The 18,733-nt window shown below is 45.4% G+C and overlaps 1 protein-coding gene across 6 annotated transcripts in view; it reads left to right on the forward strand.

Moving 5' to 3' along the window:
* The first annotated feature begins 7,466 nt into the window (after nt 1-7,466).
* LOC117398692 (serine/threonine-protein kinase ULK3) overlaps nt 7,467-18,733 on the forward strand; it is a 46,554-nt gene continuing 35,287 nt past the window's right edge. For all 6 annotated transcript variants that reach the window (XR_009308407.1, XR_009308406.1, XR_009308405.1 and 3 more), the window contains exons 1-6: nt 7,467-7,715; nt 9,261-9,401; nt 11,259-11,379; nt 11,883-11,978; nt 15,030-15,173; nt 16,903-16,985. Coding sequence is in view for 2 of the 6 variants with exons in the window: in XM_058998382.1 (XP_058854365.1) it covers nt 7,617-7,715; nt 9,261-9,401; nt 11,259-11,379; nt 11,883-11,978; nt 15,030-15,173; nt 16,903-16,985 (684 nt within the window). In the remaining 4 variants the exon portion in view is untranslated. The remainder of the gene's footprint in view (nt 7,716-9,260; nt 9,402-11,258; nt 11,380-11,882; nt 11,979-15,029; nt 15,174-16,902; nt 16,986-18,733) is intronic.

Raw genomic sequence — 18,733 nt, forward strand, 5'->3', positions numbered from 1 at the left:
ATTTTTCTTGAAGTCTGTTGGAGAGTATCTTGATAAAAAAAAAAATCTTTCTTTTCGCTCCTTTCTTATGTAAAAGTATCACCGATGCTTTGTTCCAGTCATTGGCACTTTCTTTTGCTTAATACAATCTGTAAAAATATGCGACAGTATTTTTGTCAGTTCTTCACCTCCTTCTTTCACGATGTCAATCTTTATGTGTCTTTCCTGTCTTCATATGTTTGACAGCATGTTTCACGTCTTCCGGTAGAATGTCTGGATCTTCTTCCTCGGGTTGCGTGTTTTCCGTCTTGTCTTCATCATCTGCTACACTGATCTTTTCATCTTGATATCATTTTCTGTAGAAGTCTTCGACTCTCTTCAAAATCAATTTGTGGTTCTTGATGACAGTCCCGTCCTCTTGTTTGATTGCTAAAATCTTTTTTTCCTGACGATTAGTCTTTGTTTTGCTTCATGCTTCATTTGTTTTCAATAGTTTTCTTTACCAACCTACAGTTGAATGACCATATATCCTCAGTAATGTGTTTTCTTACTGTCTTGCTGAGCTCAATGTATTCAATCTTTGACTTCAGAGCTACTGTTTGTTTTGTTTCCTTCCTTCTTTTCATCATGAGGACTTTTGTCTCTTGCGTGATCTTCTGGCTGCATTTTGTACTTATGTTTTTTGATGTTCCTGCAATTACTTGCATCACTTCCTTATAGATTTTGTTTACCTCGATTGCTTCATCTTTTTGCAGATCTTGAAGAGCACTGACTCTATTATTCAGTTCCAGTTGAAACACCAGGCTTTGCTTCTGGACCATTTCTACATTGATTGTGTTGGATTTCGTCATCACAAGTTTCACTCTCTCCAGTGCTGTGTTTAGGTGTATTTTGCATCTTACAAGTCTGTGGTCACTTCCTGTGTTAAAGCTGTTTAGTACTGAGACGTCTTGTACGATGTGCTTCTTGTTGGTGAGTATGTAGTCAATTTCATTCTTCACTCCATTGGGTCCTCCCCATGTCCAGACTGAACGCAGTAGGGATTCAAGGAAATGCATGCACATGGATTAGGGAGTGGTTAACATGTAGAAAACAGAAAGTAATGATTAGAGGAGAAACCTCAAAATGGAGCGAGGTAACCAGTGGTGTACCACAGGGATCAGTATTAAGTCCTCTGCTATTCCTAATCTACATTAATGATTTAGATTCTGGTATAGTAAGCAAACTTATTAAATTTGCAGACGACACAAAAATAGGAGGAGTGGCAAACACTGTTGCAGCAGCAAAGGTCATTCAAAATGATCTAGACAACATTCAGAACTGGGCAGACACATGACAAATGACATTTAACAGAGAAAAGTGTAAAGTATTGCATGCAGGCAATAAAAATGTGCATTATAAATATCATATGGGAGATATTGAAATTGAAGAAGGGAACTATGAAAAAGACCTAGGAGTTTATGTTGACTCGGAAATGACTTCATCTAGACAATGTGGGGAAGCTATAAAAAAGGCCAACAAGATGCTTGGATATATTGTGAGAAGTGTTGAATTTAAATCAAGGGAAGTAATGTTAAAACTTTACAATGCATTAGTAAGACCTCACTTAGAATATTGTGTTCAGTTCTGGTCACCTCGTTACAAAAAGGATATTGCTGCTCTAGAAAGAGTGCAAAGAAGAGCAACCAGAATTATCCCGGGTTTAAAAGGCATGTCGTATGCAGACAGGCTAAAAGAATTGAATCTATTCAGTCTTGAACAAAGAAGACTACGCGGTGATCTGATTCAAGCATTCAAAATCCTAAAAGGTATAGACAATGTCGACCCAGGGGACTTTTTTGACCTGAAAAAAGAAACAAGGACCAGGGGTCACAAATGGAGATTAGATAAAGGGGCATTCAGACCAGAAAATAGGAGGCACTTTTTTACACAGAGAATTGTGAGGGACTGGAACCAACTCCCCAGTAATGTTGTTGAAGCTGAAACCCTGGGATCCTTCAAGAAGCTGCTTGATGAGATTCTGGGATCAATAAGCTACTAACAACCAAACGAGCAAGATGGGCCGAATGGCCTCCTCTCGGTTGTAAACCTTCTTATGTTCTTATTTTCTTATTTAAATCACCCACAATGTAAGGTATTCAGCACTGCCAGCACACACGTGCAAGCCTCTCGGCACTGGAATCTCCGTGCCAAGCCATTCAGCACCTCCAGTATTCAGTGCTCCACACTCTCTCAGCACTCTCAGCACTTCCTGTGTAGCAGAGTGCTGGCACTCTCTGCACTTCCTGTAGCAGAGTGCCGGCATTCTCAGCACTTCCTGTAGCAGTGCTGGCACTCTCAGCACTTCCTGTAGCAGTGCTGGCACTCTCAGCACTTCCTGTAGCAGAGTGCCGGCACTCTCAGCACTTCCTGTAGCAGAGTGCTGGCACTCTCAGCACTTCCTGTAGCAGTGCTGGCACTCTCAGCACTTCCTGTAGCAGAGTGCCGGCACTCTCAGCACTTCCTGTAGCAGAGTGCTGGCACTCTCAGCACTTCCTGTAGCAGTGCTGGCACTCTCAGCACTTCCTGTAGCAGAGTGCCGGCACTCTCAGCACTTCCTGTAGCAGAGTGCTGGCACTCTCAGCACTTCCTGTAGCAGTGCTGGCACTCTCAGCACTTCCTGTAGCAAAGTGCCGGCACTCTCAGCACTTCCTGTAGCAGTGCTGGCACTCTCAGCACTTCCTGTAGCAGAGTGCTGGCACTCTCAGCACTTCCTGTAGCAGTGCTGGCACTCTCAGCACTTCCTGTAGCAGAGTGCCGGCACTCTCAGCACTTCCTGTAGCAGTGCTGGCACTCTCAGCACTTCCTGTAGCAGAGTGCTGGCACTCTCAGCACTTCCTGTAGCAGTGCTGGCACTCTCAGCACTTCCTGTAGCAGTGCCGGCACTCTCAGCACTTCCTGTAGCAGAGTGCCGGCACTCTCAGCACTTCCTGTAGCAGTGCTGACACTCTCAGCACTTCCTGTAACAGAGTGCCAGCACTCTCAGCACTTCCTGTAGCAGTGCTGGCACTCTCAGCACTTCCTGTAACAGAGTGCCAGCACTCTCAGCACTTCCTGTAGCAGTGCTGGCACTCTCAGCACTTCCTGTAGCAGAGTGCTGGCACTCTCAGCACTTCCTGTAGCAGTGCTGGCACTCTCAGCACTTCCTGTAGCAGAGTGCCGGCACTCTCAGCACTTCCTGTAGCAGAGTGCTGGCACTCTCAGCACTTCCTGTAGCAGTGCTGGCACTCTCAGCACTTCCTGTAGCAGAGTGCCGGCACTCTCAGCACTTCCTGTAGCAGAGTGCTGGCACTCTCAGCACTTCCTGTAGCAGTGCTGGCACTCTCAGCACTTCCTGTAGCAAAGTGCCGGCACTCTCAGCACTTCCTGTAGCAGAGCTGGCACTCTCAGCACTTCCTGTAGCAGAGTGCTGGCACTCTCAGCACTTCCTGTAGCAGTGCTGGCACTCTCAGCACTTCCTGTAGCAGAGTGCCGGCACTCTCAGCACTTCCTGTAGCAGAGTGCTGGCACTCTCAGCACTTCCTGTAGCAGTGCTGGCACTCTCAGCACTTCCTGTAGCAAAGTGCCGGCACTCTCAGCACTTCCTGTAGCAGTGCTGCCACTCTCAGCACTTCCTGTAGCAGTGCTGGCACTCTCAGCACTTCCTGTAGCAGAGTGCTGGCACTCTCAGCACTTCCTGTAGCAGTGCTGGCACTCTCAGCACTTCATGTAGCAGAGTGCCGGCACTCTCAGCACTTCCTGTAGCAGTGCTGGCACTTTCAGCACTTCCTGTAGCAGTGCTGGCACTCTCAGCACTTCCTGTAGCAGTGCCGGCACTCTCAGCACTTCCTGTAGCAGAGTGCCGGCACTCTCAGCACTTCCTGTAGCAGTGCTGGCACTCTCAGCACTTCCTGTAACAGAGTGCCAGCACTCTCAGCACTTCCTGTAGCAGTGCTGGCACTCTCAGCACTTCCTGTAACAGAGTGCCAGCACTCTCAGCACTTCCTGTAGCAGTGCTGGCACTCTCAGCACTTCCTGTAGCAGAGTGCTGGCACTCAACACTCAAAATGTTCTAACTCCTACTGGAGACAAAAGTGCACGGACAGGGCACAGAGGTAATGCAAAACACCTTGAAAAATCTCTAGTCTGCACAATAAAAATGATTATTATTAGTTTTCGTCCTTTTTTAATTATGTGGTAGATTTTGTAAGACGTGTCTCGTTGATGTCGTGCCATGCTCGGACAGGTTTTCTGTGACCATTTTGATTAATTAAAACATATGAAATGTTAATGATTATTCTTTTTTATTATTTATAGTGATGGAGTAATTGTGTGGTATAGCTTTAACGACGTTTCGCATTGTTTTAGTGACCTGTCCGGACGGCTTTACCCAGATTGAAAAATGAACTAGCATTGTGTTCAATCGAGGCTTTCAGTTGGATTGTACTTGTTTACTTTTTTTTAATAAACAGAAAATAAAACAATGAAAAATGCATCACATGCAATTTTCTCATATCAATTACAATGTGTCATTAGGTTATATAGCACTAATATTCTGACAATATCCTGTTTACGCACATCCAATGCAATGTCCTTTTTGTGTAGTTTTTTTTTTCCTAAGAGATCTATACAATATGATACACTTGTATAAAACAGTCTTAATTAAAACAAAAAAAAACTGTATATTAAGAGAAACGTAGATTAATTATTGCTCAATCTCGTGTAAAACATGTTTGCTCCAAACTTTAGCTGCTTTGTCAAACAGATATGATTCTATAATATATGTGGGAAAATGAATTTACACTAGAACATCCGGTTTTTAGGCTTTATTAAAACCGGACGGTAGTTGTCTCAGATAGCTTCTGCTTGTGACAGAACCCGAATGAAGACAAATGTTGCTCTCAAAGTACACATTTCGTTTCGTTTCATTACATAAAGGCTGTGCTGCGGATGACAGTGTTTTTATTTTGTATGCGACCCCATGGCCTGCACAGATGTAAACCAGTGCAAGCACAAAGGTTACACCGTGTAACAAATTTTTTTTTTTTTTTGGTTCCTGGGTAGTAAGTGTTATTTCCTCATTGCTTATGCCTCAAAAGTATAGAAAATGGCTGTTAATCCCCACAAACTTTGCTTTTGTGACCAGGACAGTGATATTTTGAAATTTACCTATTTTCCAGAACATTCCAGATAGATTCAGTGCTGAGTAAACTTGGAGTAACTTCTAGAACTTTCTAGAACTTTCCAGTAATATAAATAGTAGTATAAATACAGGGGCCTTAAGCCCACCAGTTCAGTTTAGTTCCATCTGCCTAAGTGGATACATATCTGCATTTTTCTGAGATGGCATCAAGAGGCTGCAAGCATCCGGCAGACGCATTTTGCTATGTCTGCGGCCAATTTATCAAGACAAGAGAGAAAAAGTACTCCGTGGAAGCATCTGCCACAAGGCATATTTGGGGATCAAGACAAACCCTGGGCACCTCATTTCACCTACGAGCACTGCAAAAAAACTGGAAGGTAAGATGGACAATTGTTGCTCGGAATTTTATGTTATAAAATTTGTTAAAAATTTTTAAATTGTAAACATTTTTAATTTTAAAATGTTTTACAATTTTCAATGTTATTGAAAAAATATATCATATATGAAAAATGTTGCGAGAATCTCTTACACATTAGTCATGGGTGAAATAAATGTATTTTTGTAGGATGGTACAGAGGGGAAAAGAGAGCCATGAAGTTCGCTATCCCAAGAATTTGGCGGGAACCCACTGACCACTCAAGAACCTGCTACTTCTGCATGGTGGACCCTTCCAAACGTCGGACTGGCAAGAATGCACCTGCTATCACGTATCCGGACCTTCCTTCATCCATCGCCCCGGTGCCACACTGCCATGAGCTCCCCGTACCCACTCCTCCGGAGAGAGAGCAGCTGTCTTTAGAAGAGAGCAGCAAGTCAGAGAGCGAGGAAGACGTTGTAGATCCAGATGACAATTTCAGAGGTGGAGCTGAGGAGAGAAACCCATACTACCCCAACCAAAAAGACCTCAATGACTTGATTAGAGATCTTGGTCTCACCAAGTCCAATGCTGCGTTTTTGACGTCTAGGCTCAAGCAGTGGAACTTTTTGGATGAAAGTGTGCAAGTCGCAGATCAGAGGAAGCGTCACCAACTTTTTTCCAGCTTCTTCACCCGTCAAGATGGGCTCTGCTTCTGCCACAATGTGACCAGTCTGTTCGAGGCAATCGGAATCGCCTGTAACCAGAATGAGTGGTGTCTCTTCATTGACAGCTCATCCAGGAGCCTCAAAGCCGTGCTGCTCTATAATGGTAACAAGTACCTGTCTCTTCCCCTGGCTCACTCGGTGCACCTCAAAGAGGATTACAACAGCAACAAGACCTTGCTTGACGCCTTGAAGTATGATGAGTACGGCTGGGAGGTCATAGGAGACTTCAAAATGGTGGCATTCCTGATTGGTCTCCAAGGCGGTTTTACCAAGTTCCCCTGCTATCTTTGCCTTTGGGACAGCAGGGACACCAAGGCGCACTACCACAGGCGGGACTGGCCACAGCGGACCGAGTTCTCTGTGGGGAGGATCAACGTCAAGTGGGAGCCACTGGTGGACCCCCGGAAGGTGCTGATGCCACCACTGCACATCAAATTGGGCCTTATGAAACAATTTGTCAGAGCTCTAGATAAGGAGTCGGCAGCCTTCAAGTACCTTCAAGACTCCTTCCCTAAGCTGTCTGAGGCAAAGGTCAAAGCCGGTGGAGTGCTATGAATTCCCCAAGAAGCTCACTAGTAAGGAGAAAGCGGCTTGGAACAGCTTTGTCGCAGTGGTTCGGGGCTTCCTGGGCAATCACAAGGCCGAAAACTATGTGGAGCTGGTTGAGACTCTGGTGAAGAACTATGGCACAATGGGCTGTAGGATGTCCCTCAAAGTCCATATCCTTGATGCTCATCTTGATAAATTCAAGGAGAACATGGGAGCGTACTCGGAGGAGCAAGGCGAGCGCTTCCACCAGGATATACTGGACTTTGAACGGCGCTACCAAGGACAGTATAACGAGAACATGATGGGAGACTACATTTGGGGGCTGATTCGTGAAAGTGATTTACAGTATAATCGTAAATCTCGAAAAACTACTCACTTCTAAATCTTTTGTAGTCATTTTTGTATTACTTTAGTATAAATACATGTTAATTTGGATTCATATGTTGTTTTTTTCTGACTGGGGATAATAGCCATTTTCTATACTTTTGAGGCATAAGCAATTAGGAAATAACACTTACTACCCAGGAACAAAAATTGTGTTACATAGTGTTATCAACATGGTTAACCCTTATTAACAGCGCCTGTAAAGGGCTACACTTTATGATGACACTATGGTATGCTGTCTCTTTAAACCCTCGGCCGACACAAAATGCTACTGACCCTTTAATTTCGGCTGAAATCAGGAAGTGTTTACTGTCGACCTCCAGGAAGTGTCGGGTTCGCTAAGACGATGTCTTAACGCTACATCACAACAACATCCGGAGTGCCAGGCAGCATGGAGTAGCTCCACGGGCAACGCGAGGGTCGCTTCTTGTGTAGCTGTCTGCTGTGTGACGGGGCAAAGATGGCTGGGGGCTTAGCCCCTCCGAAATTGGCGGAGTTTATTTTGACTGAGAGGCTGGGCAGCGGTACTTACGCCACGGTGTATAAAGCATACAGGAAGGTGAGATCCCAGCGGAGGTGTTCGGGGAACACTAAAGACCCAGTGAAAGTTATTTAGGACACACAGCAGTGTTTTCAGTATGGTGGTACCCGGATTGAGGTTACACCTTGTGTTCCTAGACTAAGTTAACAACACTGTGACCTGCGCTTATCAAATGTTTACGAGCATTAATGAACGGTTACAATAATCAACCATCCCTATACTTTTTCAAGACGTTCTCGTGAGTAAACTAGCGGAAACCATAAGTTTAGCTACAGTCCTGTTTCATACGGAAAATTAAATTATGAATAATATGCAATTAGAAGCCCATGTAGAACATATGTACGCTTTATAACTGTTTCTTGTAAGAAATCATATTCCCCCTGTTCTGCAGCTGCAGTAGCTGGGTGTAGCTGTTCATTCATACCCCCCTGTTCTCTACAGTAGCTGGGGGTAGTTGTTCATTCATACCCCCCTGTTCTGCAGCTACAGTAGCTGGGTGTAGCTGTTCATTCATACCCCCTGTTCTCTACAGTAGCTGGGGGTAGCTGTTCATTCATACCCCCCTGTTCTGCAGCTACAGTAGCTGGGTGTAGCTGTTCATTCATACCCCCCTGTTCTCTACAGTAGCTGGGGGTAGCTGTTCATTCATACCCCCCTGTTCTGCAGCTACAGTAGCTGGGTGTAGCTGTTCATTCATACCCCCCTGTTCTCTACAGTAGCTGGGGGTAGCTGTTCATTCATACCCCCCTGTTCTGCAGCTACAGCAGCTGGGGGTAGATGTTTATTCATACCCCCCTGTTCTGCAGCTACAGCAGCTGGGGGTAGCTGTTTATTTTGACCAGAAAGCCTCAAGGAGGGAGGAAGCGTGTGTGCCTACAACTAAAACAATACCTAAAGTAATGTAAACAAACTGGGAAGCCAACACTATCTCATGCACAGAAGGCTGTGGAAGAGTGTTGTAAATATTTACCCAGGAATCATATTTTAGTCTAAAATAAAACATAATTATAGAACCCTACAGATGTAAGTATGTAATCTTGAATTAAAGTAGGTCACACAATAATTCTGTAAATCTAGCCTGCTTTGCACGTCTCAAATATCCCAATTTCAAATAAACTTGTACAGTAACATGCATTTTCATTTTAAACCATGATATCTGGCACTGCACTCGATTAAGAAACCTCTGTTTGATGTCAATGCTTTCAGGTAGTGTTGCGCTTGCTCTGTGATTGCACCTGGAGGGGGTAATTGTCCCCACCCCTTCAATGGCTTCGTTCCTGTAATTTACCAACCAGATGCTTCCCCAGTTGACAGACACTGCTAAGGTGCAGTATCCCAGCAAGTGCAACATATGTCCTGAGAATAAGGCATAGAAACCAAACCTTTCTTTAACCTAGTTGTACCAGATATGTTTTAAATTGAAAATACAGGTTTTTTATAACACATGTTTCTTTGAAAACGGTGCATTTGAGACCTAAGTAGCTAATGGAGGGGCACAACTGGTAAGATTTCTAGGAAGCATTTTGTTATCTCCGATCACTTTCCCTTCCTCTTGTCCTGCAGAAGGACAGCAGGGAGGTGGTGGCGGTGAAGGTGGTTGGGAAGAAGGGTCTGAACAAGGCTTCAGTGGAGAACCTGCTGACTGAGATCGAGATCCTGAAGACAGTGCGGCACCCACACATCGTCCAGCTCAAGGACTTCCAGGTCAGATATCTGCCAAATCAACGAGTTGCTGCCAGAACCACACGCTCTCAGCAACACAACAGACACTCTATAGAGCTCCGATATCCACCAGAACCACACGCTCACAGCAACACAACAGACACTCTATAGAGCTCCGATATCCACCAGAACCACACGCTCACAGAAACACAACAGACACTCTATAGAGCTCAGATATCCACCAGAGCCACACGCTCACAGAAACACAACAGACACTCTGTAGAGTTCAGATATCCACCAGAACCACACGCTCACAGAAACACAACAGACACTCTATAGAGCTCAGATATCCACCAGAACCACACGCTCACAGAAACACAACAGACACTCTATAGAGCTCCGATATCCACCAGAACCACACGCTCACAGAAACACAACAGACACTCTATAGAGCTCCGATATCCACCAGAGCCACATGCTCACAGAAACACAACAGACACTCTATAGAGCTCAGATATCCACCAGAGCCACACGCTCGCAGAAACACAACAGACACTCTATAGAGCTCAGATATCCACCAGAACCACACGCTCACAGAAACACAACAGACACTCTATAGAGCTCAGATATCCACCAGAACCACACGCTCACAGAAACACAACAGACACTCTATAGAGCTCAGATATCCACCAGAACCACACGCTCACAGAAACACAACAGACACTCTATAGAGCTCAGATATCCACCAGAACCACACGCTCACAGAAACACAACAGACACTCTATAGAGCTCAAATATCCACCAGAGCCACACGCTCGCAGAAACACAACAGACACTCTATAGAGCTCAGATATCCACCAGAGCCACACGCTCACAGAAACACAACCGACACTCTGTAGAGCTCAGATATCCACCAGAACCACACGCTCACAGAAACACAACAGACACTCTATAGAGCTCAGATATCCACCAGAACCACACGCTCGCAGAAACACAACAGACACTCTTTGTTCTAGAGTTCATCTTATTATCCTGTCTTCTGATTCAGTACCCTGTAAATGTGGTATGCAGAAGTGGAGGCGTGTGTACACACACGTGATATGCAGTAGTGGAGGCGTGTGTACACACAAGTGATATGCAGTAGTGGAGGTGTGTGTACACACAAGTGATATGCAGTAGTGGAGGTGTGTGTACACACACGTGATATGCAGTAGTGGAGGCGTGTGTACACACAAGTGATATGCAGTAGTGGAGGCGTGTGTACACACGTGATATGCAGTAGTGGAGGCATGTGTACACACACGTGATATGCAGTAGTGGAGGCGTGTGTACACACACATGATATGCAGTAGTGGAGGCTTGTGTACACACACTTCACACTTTTCCGTATATCTGGAGAAGCGCTTATCCACTTGTTACACAGCTTGGTATTGGCATTATTTAGCAGAAGTAATTCAGAATATATAATAGTTATTGAGAGTAACACAATCTGGGGAAACATGAAGATATGTCACACTGTCTTGGGAATCAATTTTCAGGAAACTCTGCATTGCCATTTCATATTATAAACTGGTTTATTTATAGACTGCTCCGGATCTGTCAGCCAATCACAGTGCTATATTCTACGACACATCACAAAGAAACCCTATTCATGACATCAGCCGTGCCATTCTCAGTTGTTACCGTGTATGTGTGTGGTGTGGTTATTGAACGTGCATGTGTGTGCTGTGGTTATTGAACATGCATGTGTGTGCTGTGGTTATTGAACATGCATGTGTGTGCTGTGGTTATTTTATTCATGGAGAGAGCAGCCCCTTAGCCGTGAGCCCCCCCTCATGGAATAAGAGAGGTAGTCTGTGAGCGTTGATGGAGTTTCCTCTCTGTGTTCCGGCTCCGCAGTGGGACTCTGAGAATATCTACCTGATCTTGGAGTTCTGCTCCGGGGGGGATCTGTCCAGATTCATCCGCAGTCGCCGGCTCCTCCCTGAGCGCGTGGCTCGAAGCTTCCTGCAGCAGCTTGGTAAGGAGGGCCTGGGGATTTGTTTTGCACACCCTGCTGGATTTCTAGGGCTGATCGTTTATTCTAACTTGGCTGTTTTTTTACACATTGAAATGTTTTTGGTCAGATATCACTTCTCAGATGTTCCAAATGTCTGTTTTACTTTATGATAATCCCCAGTGGCCATGGTGGTAATTAAAACTCCTTCTCCCCCTCCGTCTCTCCCTCCCTCTTTCTTCTTCCTTCACTCTCTCTCTGCCTCCCTCCTTCACTCCCTCTCTCTTTCTCTCCCTCCTTCACTCCCTCTCTCTCTCCCTCTCCTTCTCTCCCTCCCTCCCTCCCTCTCTCTCTCTCCCTCCCTCTCCTTGCCTCCCTCCCTCCCTCTCCTTGCCTCCCTCCCTCTCTTCACTTCTTCCCTCCCTCCCTCCCTTTTGCTCCCCCCTCTCTCTCTCCCTTTCTCCCCTCTTTCCCTCCCTCTCTCCTTCCCTCCCTCTCTCCCTCCCTCCCACCCACCGTCCCTTCAGCCTGTGCCCTGCAGTTTCTCCACGAGCGCAACATCTCGCACCTGGACCTGAAGCCTCAGAACATCCTTCTGAATGGAGGGCTGCTCAAACTGGCAGGTGGGTGCTACCACATTACAACAACAACTCTCATTGAAGACGTGTGACATGGAGTTACCATGTCTTGTCTTAAGTGGCTTAAAATGTAAGCCTAGAAGTGCAATTTTGTGGGTTGCAGAGTGGTAAAGACACGGCCACATGGTGTGCAGGGTATGCCATTGCCCTTTTCTATTAGACATGCTGCTTCAATGCAGGGTAAGACATTGCCCTTTTCTATTAGACATGCTGCTTCAATGCAGGGTGAGACATTGCCCTTTTCTATTAGACATGCTGCTTCGGTCAATGTTTTTAAGTCAAGATTACTTACTTTTATAGTCTAACCTTTTTAACCTGACTTAGAAATATAATTTTTTTTTTTTTTTATCTATTTCACTTGCTTATTTTTGTAATGTTGTGTTTTATCTATTATTCTTATTCATTTCCTGTTTTCTTCAGCTGTTTTTATAAATAATTGTTGTTATGCATTGATATTGTTATTATAATTATGTGATGTTATTTTGTAATTTTTACTATTTCTTGAAACTGCAGACTTTTCTGTTTTCACCAACATGTAAAGCGCTTTGAGATACTCTGGTATGAAAGGTGCTGTAGAAATAAATACAATTGAATTGAAGTGAAATAAAACCCTAGTCAGATCAGCGTGGTAAATAAATACAATTGAATTAAAGTGAAATAAAACCCTAGTCAGATCAGCGTGGTAAATAAATACAATTGAATTGAAGTGAAATAAAACCCTAGTCAGATCAGCGTGGTAAATAAATACAATTGAATTGAAATAAAACCCTAGTCAGATCAGCGTGGTTTGAAGGTCCTGGCTGTGCCAAGTTGCTGGTCTTGGCTGGGCATTCCACAGGGAGCATTGGCTCTGGCTGTCTCACTGCTTAGGAGGCTACATAGGCAGAGACTGCTTCTCTTGAACTTGCTACAGTGGACTGTACTCGAGTTTCTGGCTAGAAAGAGGCCGTGGGATAGGAGGACCCTTACTGACCTTCAGGGGATAGGAGGACCCTTACTGACCCTTCAGGGGATAGGAGGACCCTTACTGACCTTCAGGGGATAGGAGGACCCCAGGGGATAGGAGGACCCTTACTGACCTTCAGGGGATAGGAGGACCCTTACTGACCTTCAGGGGATAGGAGGACCCTTACTGACCCTTCAGGGGATAGGAGGACCCTTACTGACCTTCAGGGGATAGGCGGACCCTTACTGACCTTCAGGGGATAGGAGGACCCCAGGGGATAGGAGGGCCCTTACTGACCTTCAGGGGATAGGAGGACCCTTACTGACCTTCAGGGGATAGGAGGACCCTTACTGACCCTTCAGGGGATAGGAGGACCCTTACTGACCTTCAGGGGATAGGCGGACCCTTACTGACCTTCATGGGATAGGCGGACCCTTACTGACCCTTCAGGGGATAGGAGGACCCTTACTTACCCTTCAGGGGATAGGAGTACCCTTACTGACCTTCAGGGGATAGGCGGACCCTTACTGACCTTTCAGGGGATAGGAGGACCCCAGATGATAGGAGGACCCTTACTGACCTTCAGGGGATAGGAGGACCCTTACTGACCCTTCAGGGGATAGGAGGACCCTTACTTACCCTTCAGGGGATAGGAGGACCCCAGGGGATAGGAGGACCCTTACTGACCTTCAGGGGATAGGAGGACCCTTACTGACCTTCAGGGGATAGGAGGACCCTTACTGACCTTCAGGGGATAGGCAGACCCTTACTGACCTTCAGGGGATAGGAGGACCCTTACTGACCCTTCAGGGGATAGGAGGACCCTTACTGACCTTCAGGGGATAGGAGGACCCCAGGGGATAGGAGGACCCTTACTGACCTTCAGGGGATAGGAGGACCCTTACTTACCCTTCAGGGGATAGGAGGACCCCAGGGGATAGGAGGACCCTTACTGACCTTCAGGGGATAGGAGGACCCTTACTGACCCTTCAGGGGATAGGAGGACCCCAGGGGATAGGAGGACCCTTACTGACCTTCAGGGGATAGGAGGACTCTTACTGACCCTTCAGGTCTTCTGAGCTGCTGTGGGGAATTGCTGTGTTCAGAGGACATCATTGGGCATTATAAAAATGTTGGTACAATATTTGGACTCTCAGCAGCAGCGCTTACTTGTGTTTCCCAGCTGCTCAGAAAATTCTCTCACTGGCAACCTGAAACTGGAAACTAGGTTGACGTTTTGACATTTCTTGGTGGAAGATTTCCTTTTAAATGTTACATCCTTTTAGTATTTTCTTTTCTCCACTAGATGTCACTGTTTTACCATTTCTAAGAAACATTCAACTATAAAGACCTGTGTTTTTTGTATGCTGGTACAGTACAGGAGCACAGCTATAACTGTGGTGTGATGTCACAGGATGTAGACTAGTTTTGTTGCAACAGCCAAAAATGTGACCATGAAACTAATTGTTTTGCTAGTTGCAATCTGTGGGTTTCTTAATAAATACTCCTGGAAAGGCTGAGGCTATCGCAACACTTAAGGGAATGCATTGGGCTGGCTTTTACTGTAGACAAACCCATCTGTACGTGAAATACTGACAACAATTGAGATACTGTGTTGAGAGCCAGTGCATTTTCTCGGTGCTAAGGGAGTGTGTTTTGTCAGTGCTGAGCCAGTGTGTTTTCTCAGTGCTAAGCCAGTGTGTTTTCTCAGTGCTAAGGGAGTGTGTTTTGTCAGTGCTGAGCCAGTGTGTTTTCTCAGTGCTAAGCCAGTGTGTTTTCTCAGTACTAAGCCAGTGTGTTTTCTCAGTGCTGAGGGAATGTGTTTTCTCAGTGCTGAGGGAATGTGTTTTCTCAGTGCTAAGCCAGTGTGTTTTCTCAGTGCTAAGCCAGTGTGTTTTCTCAGTGCTAAGCCAGTGTTTTCTCAGTGCTAAGCCAGTGTGCTTTCTCAGTGCTAAGCCAGCGTTTTCTCAGTGCTAAGCCAGTGTGTTTCCTCAGTGCTAAGCCAGTGTTTTCTCAGTGCTAAGCCAGTGTTTTCTCAGTGCTAAGATGGTGTTTTCTCAGTGCTAAGCCGGTGTGTTTTCTCCCTGTAGATTTCGGCTTTGCTCAGTACATGTCTCCCTGGGATGAGAAGCACGTGCTGCGGGGCTCTCCTCTCTACATGGCTCCCGAGATGGTGTGTAGCCAGCAGTACGACGCTCGTGCTGACCTCTGGTCAGTGGGGGTCATTCTCTACGGTAAGGCTGCTGTCTGGCCCTGTAGGGTCTCCACGGCTCCTGCAGGAGAGAATCGGTTTCAGAAGTCACCGTGTGACTCTGTTACATCTGTCTTGGCTTCATGTATTGGAAAGTTCATTGAAATCATAGTTAAAGAACACCACTCCAAAACACATAGAAAGGCCACTTTTAATGTCATTTATTTTTTTTAGCTCTCTGACAGTTTATCTGCCTATCTGTGCATCTAGCTAGACACACAACATGGCTGCTGTATACCCCAGCCGAGACCAAGGAAGACAATATCCCACACAGATCCCCAAACACACTGAAATACCCACACAAACACACTGAAATACCCACACAAACACACTGAAATACCCACACAAACACACTGAAATACCCACACAAACACACTGAAATTCCCACACAAACACACTGAAATTCCCACACAAACACACTGAAATCTGTCTAGCTGTCTGTCTGTCTGTCTATGTGGCTATTTTTTTTTTTTATTATTATTAAAATCGGGAAACTACTGTAATTAATTTGATATTAAAATAACCTATATTGTCTACATTTTCAGAATATTTATTTTCTTACATTTTTAATGTCTAGTTAGTGTGTTCTTTCATTCTGTGATGTTTCTGCTGAGATTCATTTTCACCAAGCTTACAAACTATTCCAGCAGTAGTGTCCATTTTCAACCACAGGGGGGCTGCATCTGAAGAGGCTCTGTAAAGCTGAGGTGGTTTGAAAAATTACCTCTAGGGGGCGTGCAGGTGTAATTTCTGTCCTCTTTCTGTCTTTGATTTTGTATAGAGATTTTCCTTTCACTTACTCACAGTTGGAATTGCATTTGCACATTCTTTGCATAAAGAATCTTCAAAATTAGCCCCTTGATTGATATAGGTTTTAGTTAGTAAGCAAAAACCCTACTTGAGCTTCATATTTTAGCAATATAGCAGTTTTACTATTTGTCCTTCATTGCTAAGGACATGGAATTCAGACTGTCTTGGATTTGTTGTGATATAAGGATGGGACTGGAAAAGTAACACAACAAAGTACAAACATGTGGACCCAGTTACCTGGTAATTCAGTGACTGCAGTGAAGTAGTCAAACAAGTCATTATTAAAAGAGTGCTGACCAGCGTGTTCTTCTTCTGGCATTAGTAATGCTATTCGTGGTCCCCTGTTTTCTTTGCTGAAGATCTGAGTTGTGCAGATCTTTCCCACGTCATGCTCACTGCACTGATCTGGCTGGCTGCATTTCAAACTACAGCAAAGGTACCAGGAGCAGCAGTGTCTCCAGAGCTGTGTGTGTCTGCATACTAACATAAACAAACAAGGACTGCTGATGGTAATGTTAATAAGAGGTTAGAACATGGGTTAAAGCCTTGGTTAGCACTCCCATTTCAAAGACCATTTCGAGGTTAGGAATGCCCTTGTGAAGGTCCAAGGTAAGCTATATTCCACTGTGCAGTGTTTAGAGTTCTAGAGGTAAGGAATGCCCTCGTGAAGGTCCAAGGTAAGTCATAGTCCACTGTGCAGTGTTTAGGGTTCTAGAGGTAAGGAGTGCCCTCATGAAGGTCCAAGGTAAGTCATATTCCACTGTGCAGTGCTTAGAGTTCTAGAGGTAAGGAATGCCCTTGTGAAGGCCCAAGGTAAGCCATATTCCACTGTGCAGTGTTTAGAGTTCTAGGCTGAGAGGTGAAAGACAGGGCCTGATGCTTCCCCCCGTGTCTCTTTACAGAGGCCCTGTTTGGACGCCCTCCCTTCGCTTCCCGTTCCTACACGGAGCTGGAGGAGAAGATCCGCAGTGACAAACCCATTGAGGTGAGGAAACCCCACAGTGCCTCCTGCTGGCACACAGAGACACAGGCCCCAGGGAGCTACCAGGGCTGTCTGTTAAGCAAGATCCACTCCAGTTTAGTTCTTATATGGGCTGTGGAAAGCCCAGGTTTGCCCACTTACGCTAACAGTTATGATGTGCCCCTCTTTGTGGCCCATAGGGGGAGTATTTTCCGTCAGTCAGACGTTTCAGTCCCTTGTATTGAAATGGGATTTCCCATTGGCAGAATGCTGTAAACCGGATTGGTTGTGTGAAATTTTTGATTCCCAGGAATACTTTCTTCTTCAATCTGCAGCATTGCTCTTGTTGGTTTATTGTAGGTGTTCTGTGTTGGACACTAATAACCTATTCAATAAGTAATGCCTTTTTACAATGCTGGTGCTAAATAACGTGGCATTTTGTAAATGCCACCTATCAAGTTTAATTTCATGTAAAAAATTGCCACCCATATTTGTTTGGAATTTTAACACTCAGATCTCACAAAGGAGTGTTACTGTTAGATCAGATGGCAGTCAAACAATGTTTTAGTCTTTACACATGATTAGTTGTTTGTAATAAGTTTCTCCTAAAGTAAAAAATGTTGTCTCCAGTCATGCTGACCACTTGAGGGTGCCCCATCAACACCAGTCTGATATCTTCTGCTAATGAACAGCTTCAGATGAAATGAACAAATCCTATTTGACACATGGCTGTTTGACACATGGCTCTAGGGCTATATACGGCACTTTGATATGACTCTTTTGAAGTGTTTTTAGTTTGAAAAGACTGCAAGGACAATCTGTAGTCTCATGTAGAAGCAGGTCCGGTCAAAATGCAACAAAGTTGATGTTTAAACATGCAGCATGTTTAATGAGCAGGAAACTACTGGGTCTGTGTCTGAGCTTTGATGTAGAATGTAGAACACACCTTCAGAAGTATGGACAGGAAGGACAGGAAGTCTTGCTCAGGTTTACTGGCTGCTTATTCAAGATGCTTGTGTGGAAGCTCATCCCACCCCTGTGTTGCACAGTGTCAGTCTGCTGTTTCACTCTGACTCAAACAGCAGTAGGTGGTATGAGGAAACTTGTGTAAATTATTGTATACGTGTCATTTATTACAGGTGGGGTCTACATTAACCCTTTCAATGCCACATTGTTTTTAACCTCTAGATCCAGCAACGGTACCATTTTTCGTATTTCGACTATGCTTCATGTGTACAAATCATTCGATTATGCTACTGGAGATGCTTTGTTTTGTTCACAGAAACTCTCATTTGTTTGCCCAGGAGAAGGCCTTAGTAGAATTTTACACTGAACTTAAGCAGAGCTCCCCCCCCCCCCCCCGCTGTATGCCCACGAGTAGTTGACTGCAGTGTCGTTGACAGGGGCGAGTTAGCTGTGTCTGTCTGGAGCCGACCAGGCTCTGCAGTGTCGTTGACAGGGGTGAGTTAACTGTGTCTGTCTGGAGCTGGGGAGCTGACCAGGCTCTCCAGTGTCGTTGACGGGAGAGAGTTAGCTGTGTCTGTCTGGAGCTGGGGAGCTGACCAGGCTCTGCAGTGTCGTTGACGGGGTTGAGTTAGCTGTGTCTGTCTGACCAGGCTCTCCTACCTTCAGACAGCACTCCCGAGGGGCCGCGGCCTGCTCAGACAGTCTGGGAATCTCCAGACAGGAGGAGGGGAACACAGCCCAGGTGGGAGAGGGGGAGGGGGGGCCATGTGAGAAATCTGAGGCTGGGGTTGGTGACAGTGCTGGGG

Source organism: Acipenser ruthenus, chromosome 24 (genome assembly GCF_902713425.1).
Source record: "Acipenser ruthenus chromosome 24, fAciRut3.2 maternal haplotype, whole genome shotgun sequence".
NCBI lineage: Eukaryota > Metazoa > Chordata > Actinopteri > Acipenseriformes > Acipenseridae > Acipenser > Acipenser ruthenus.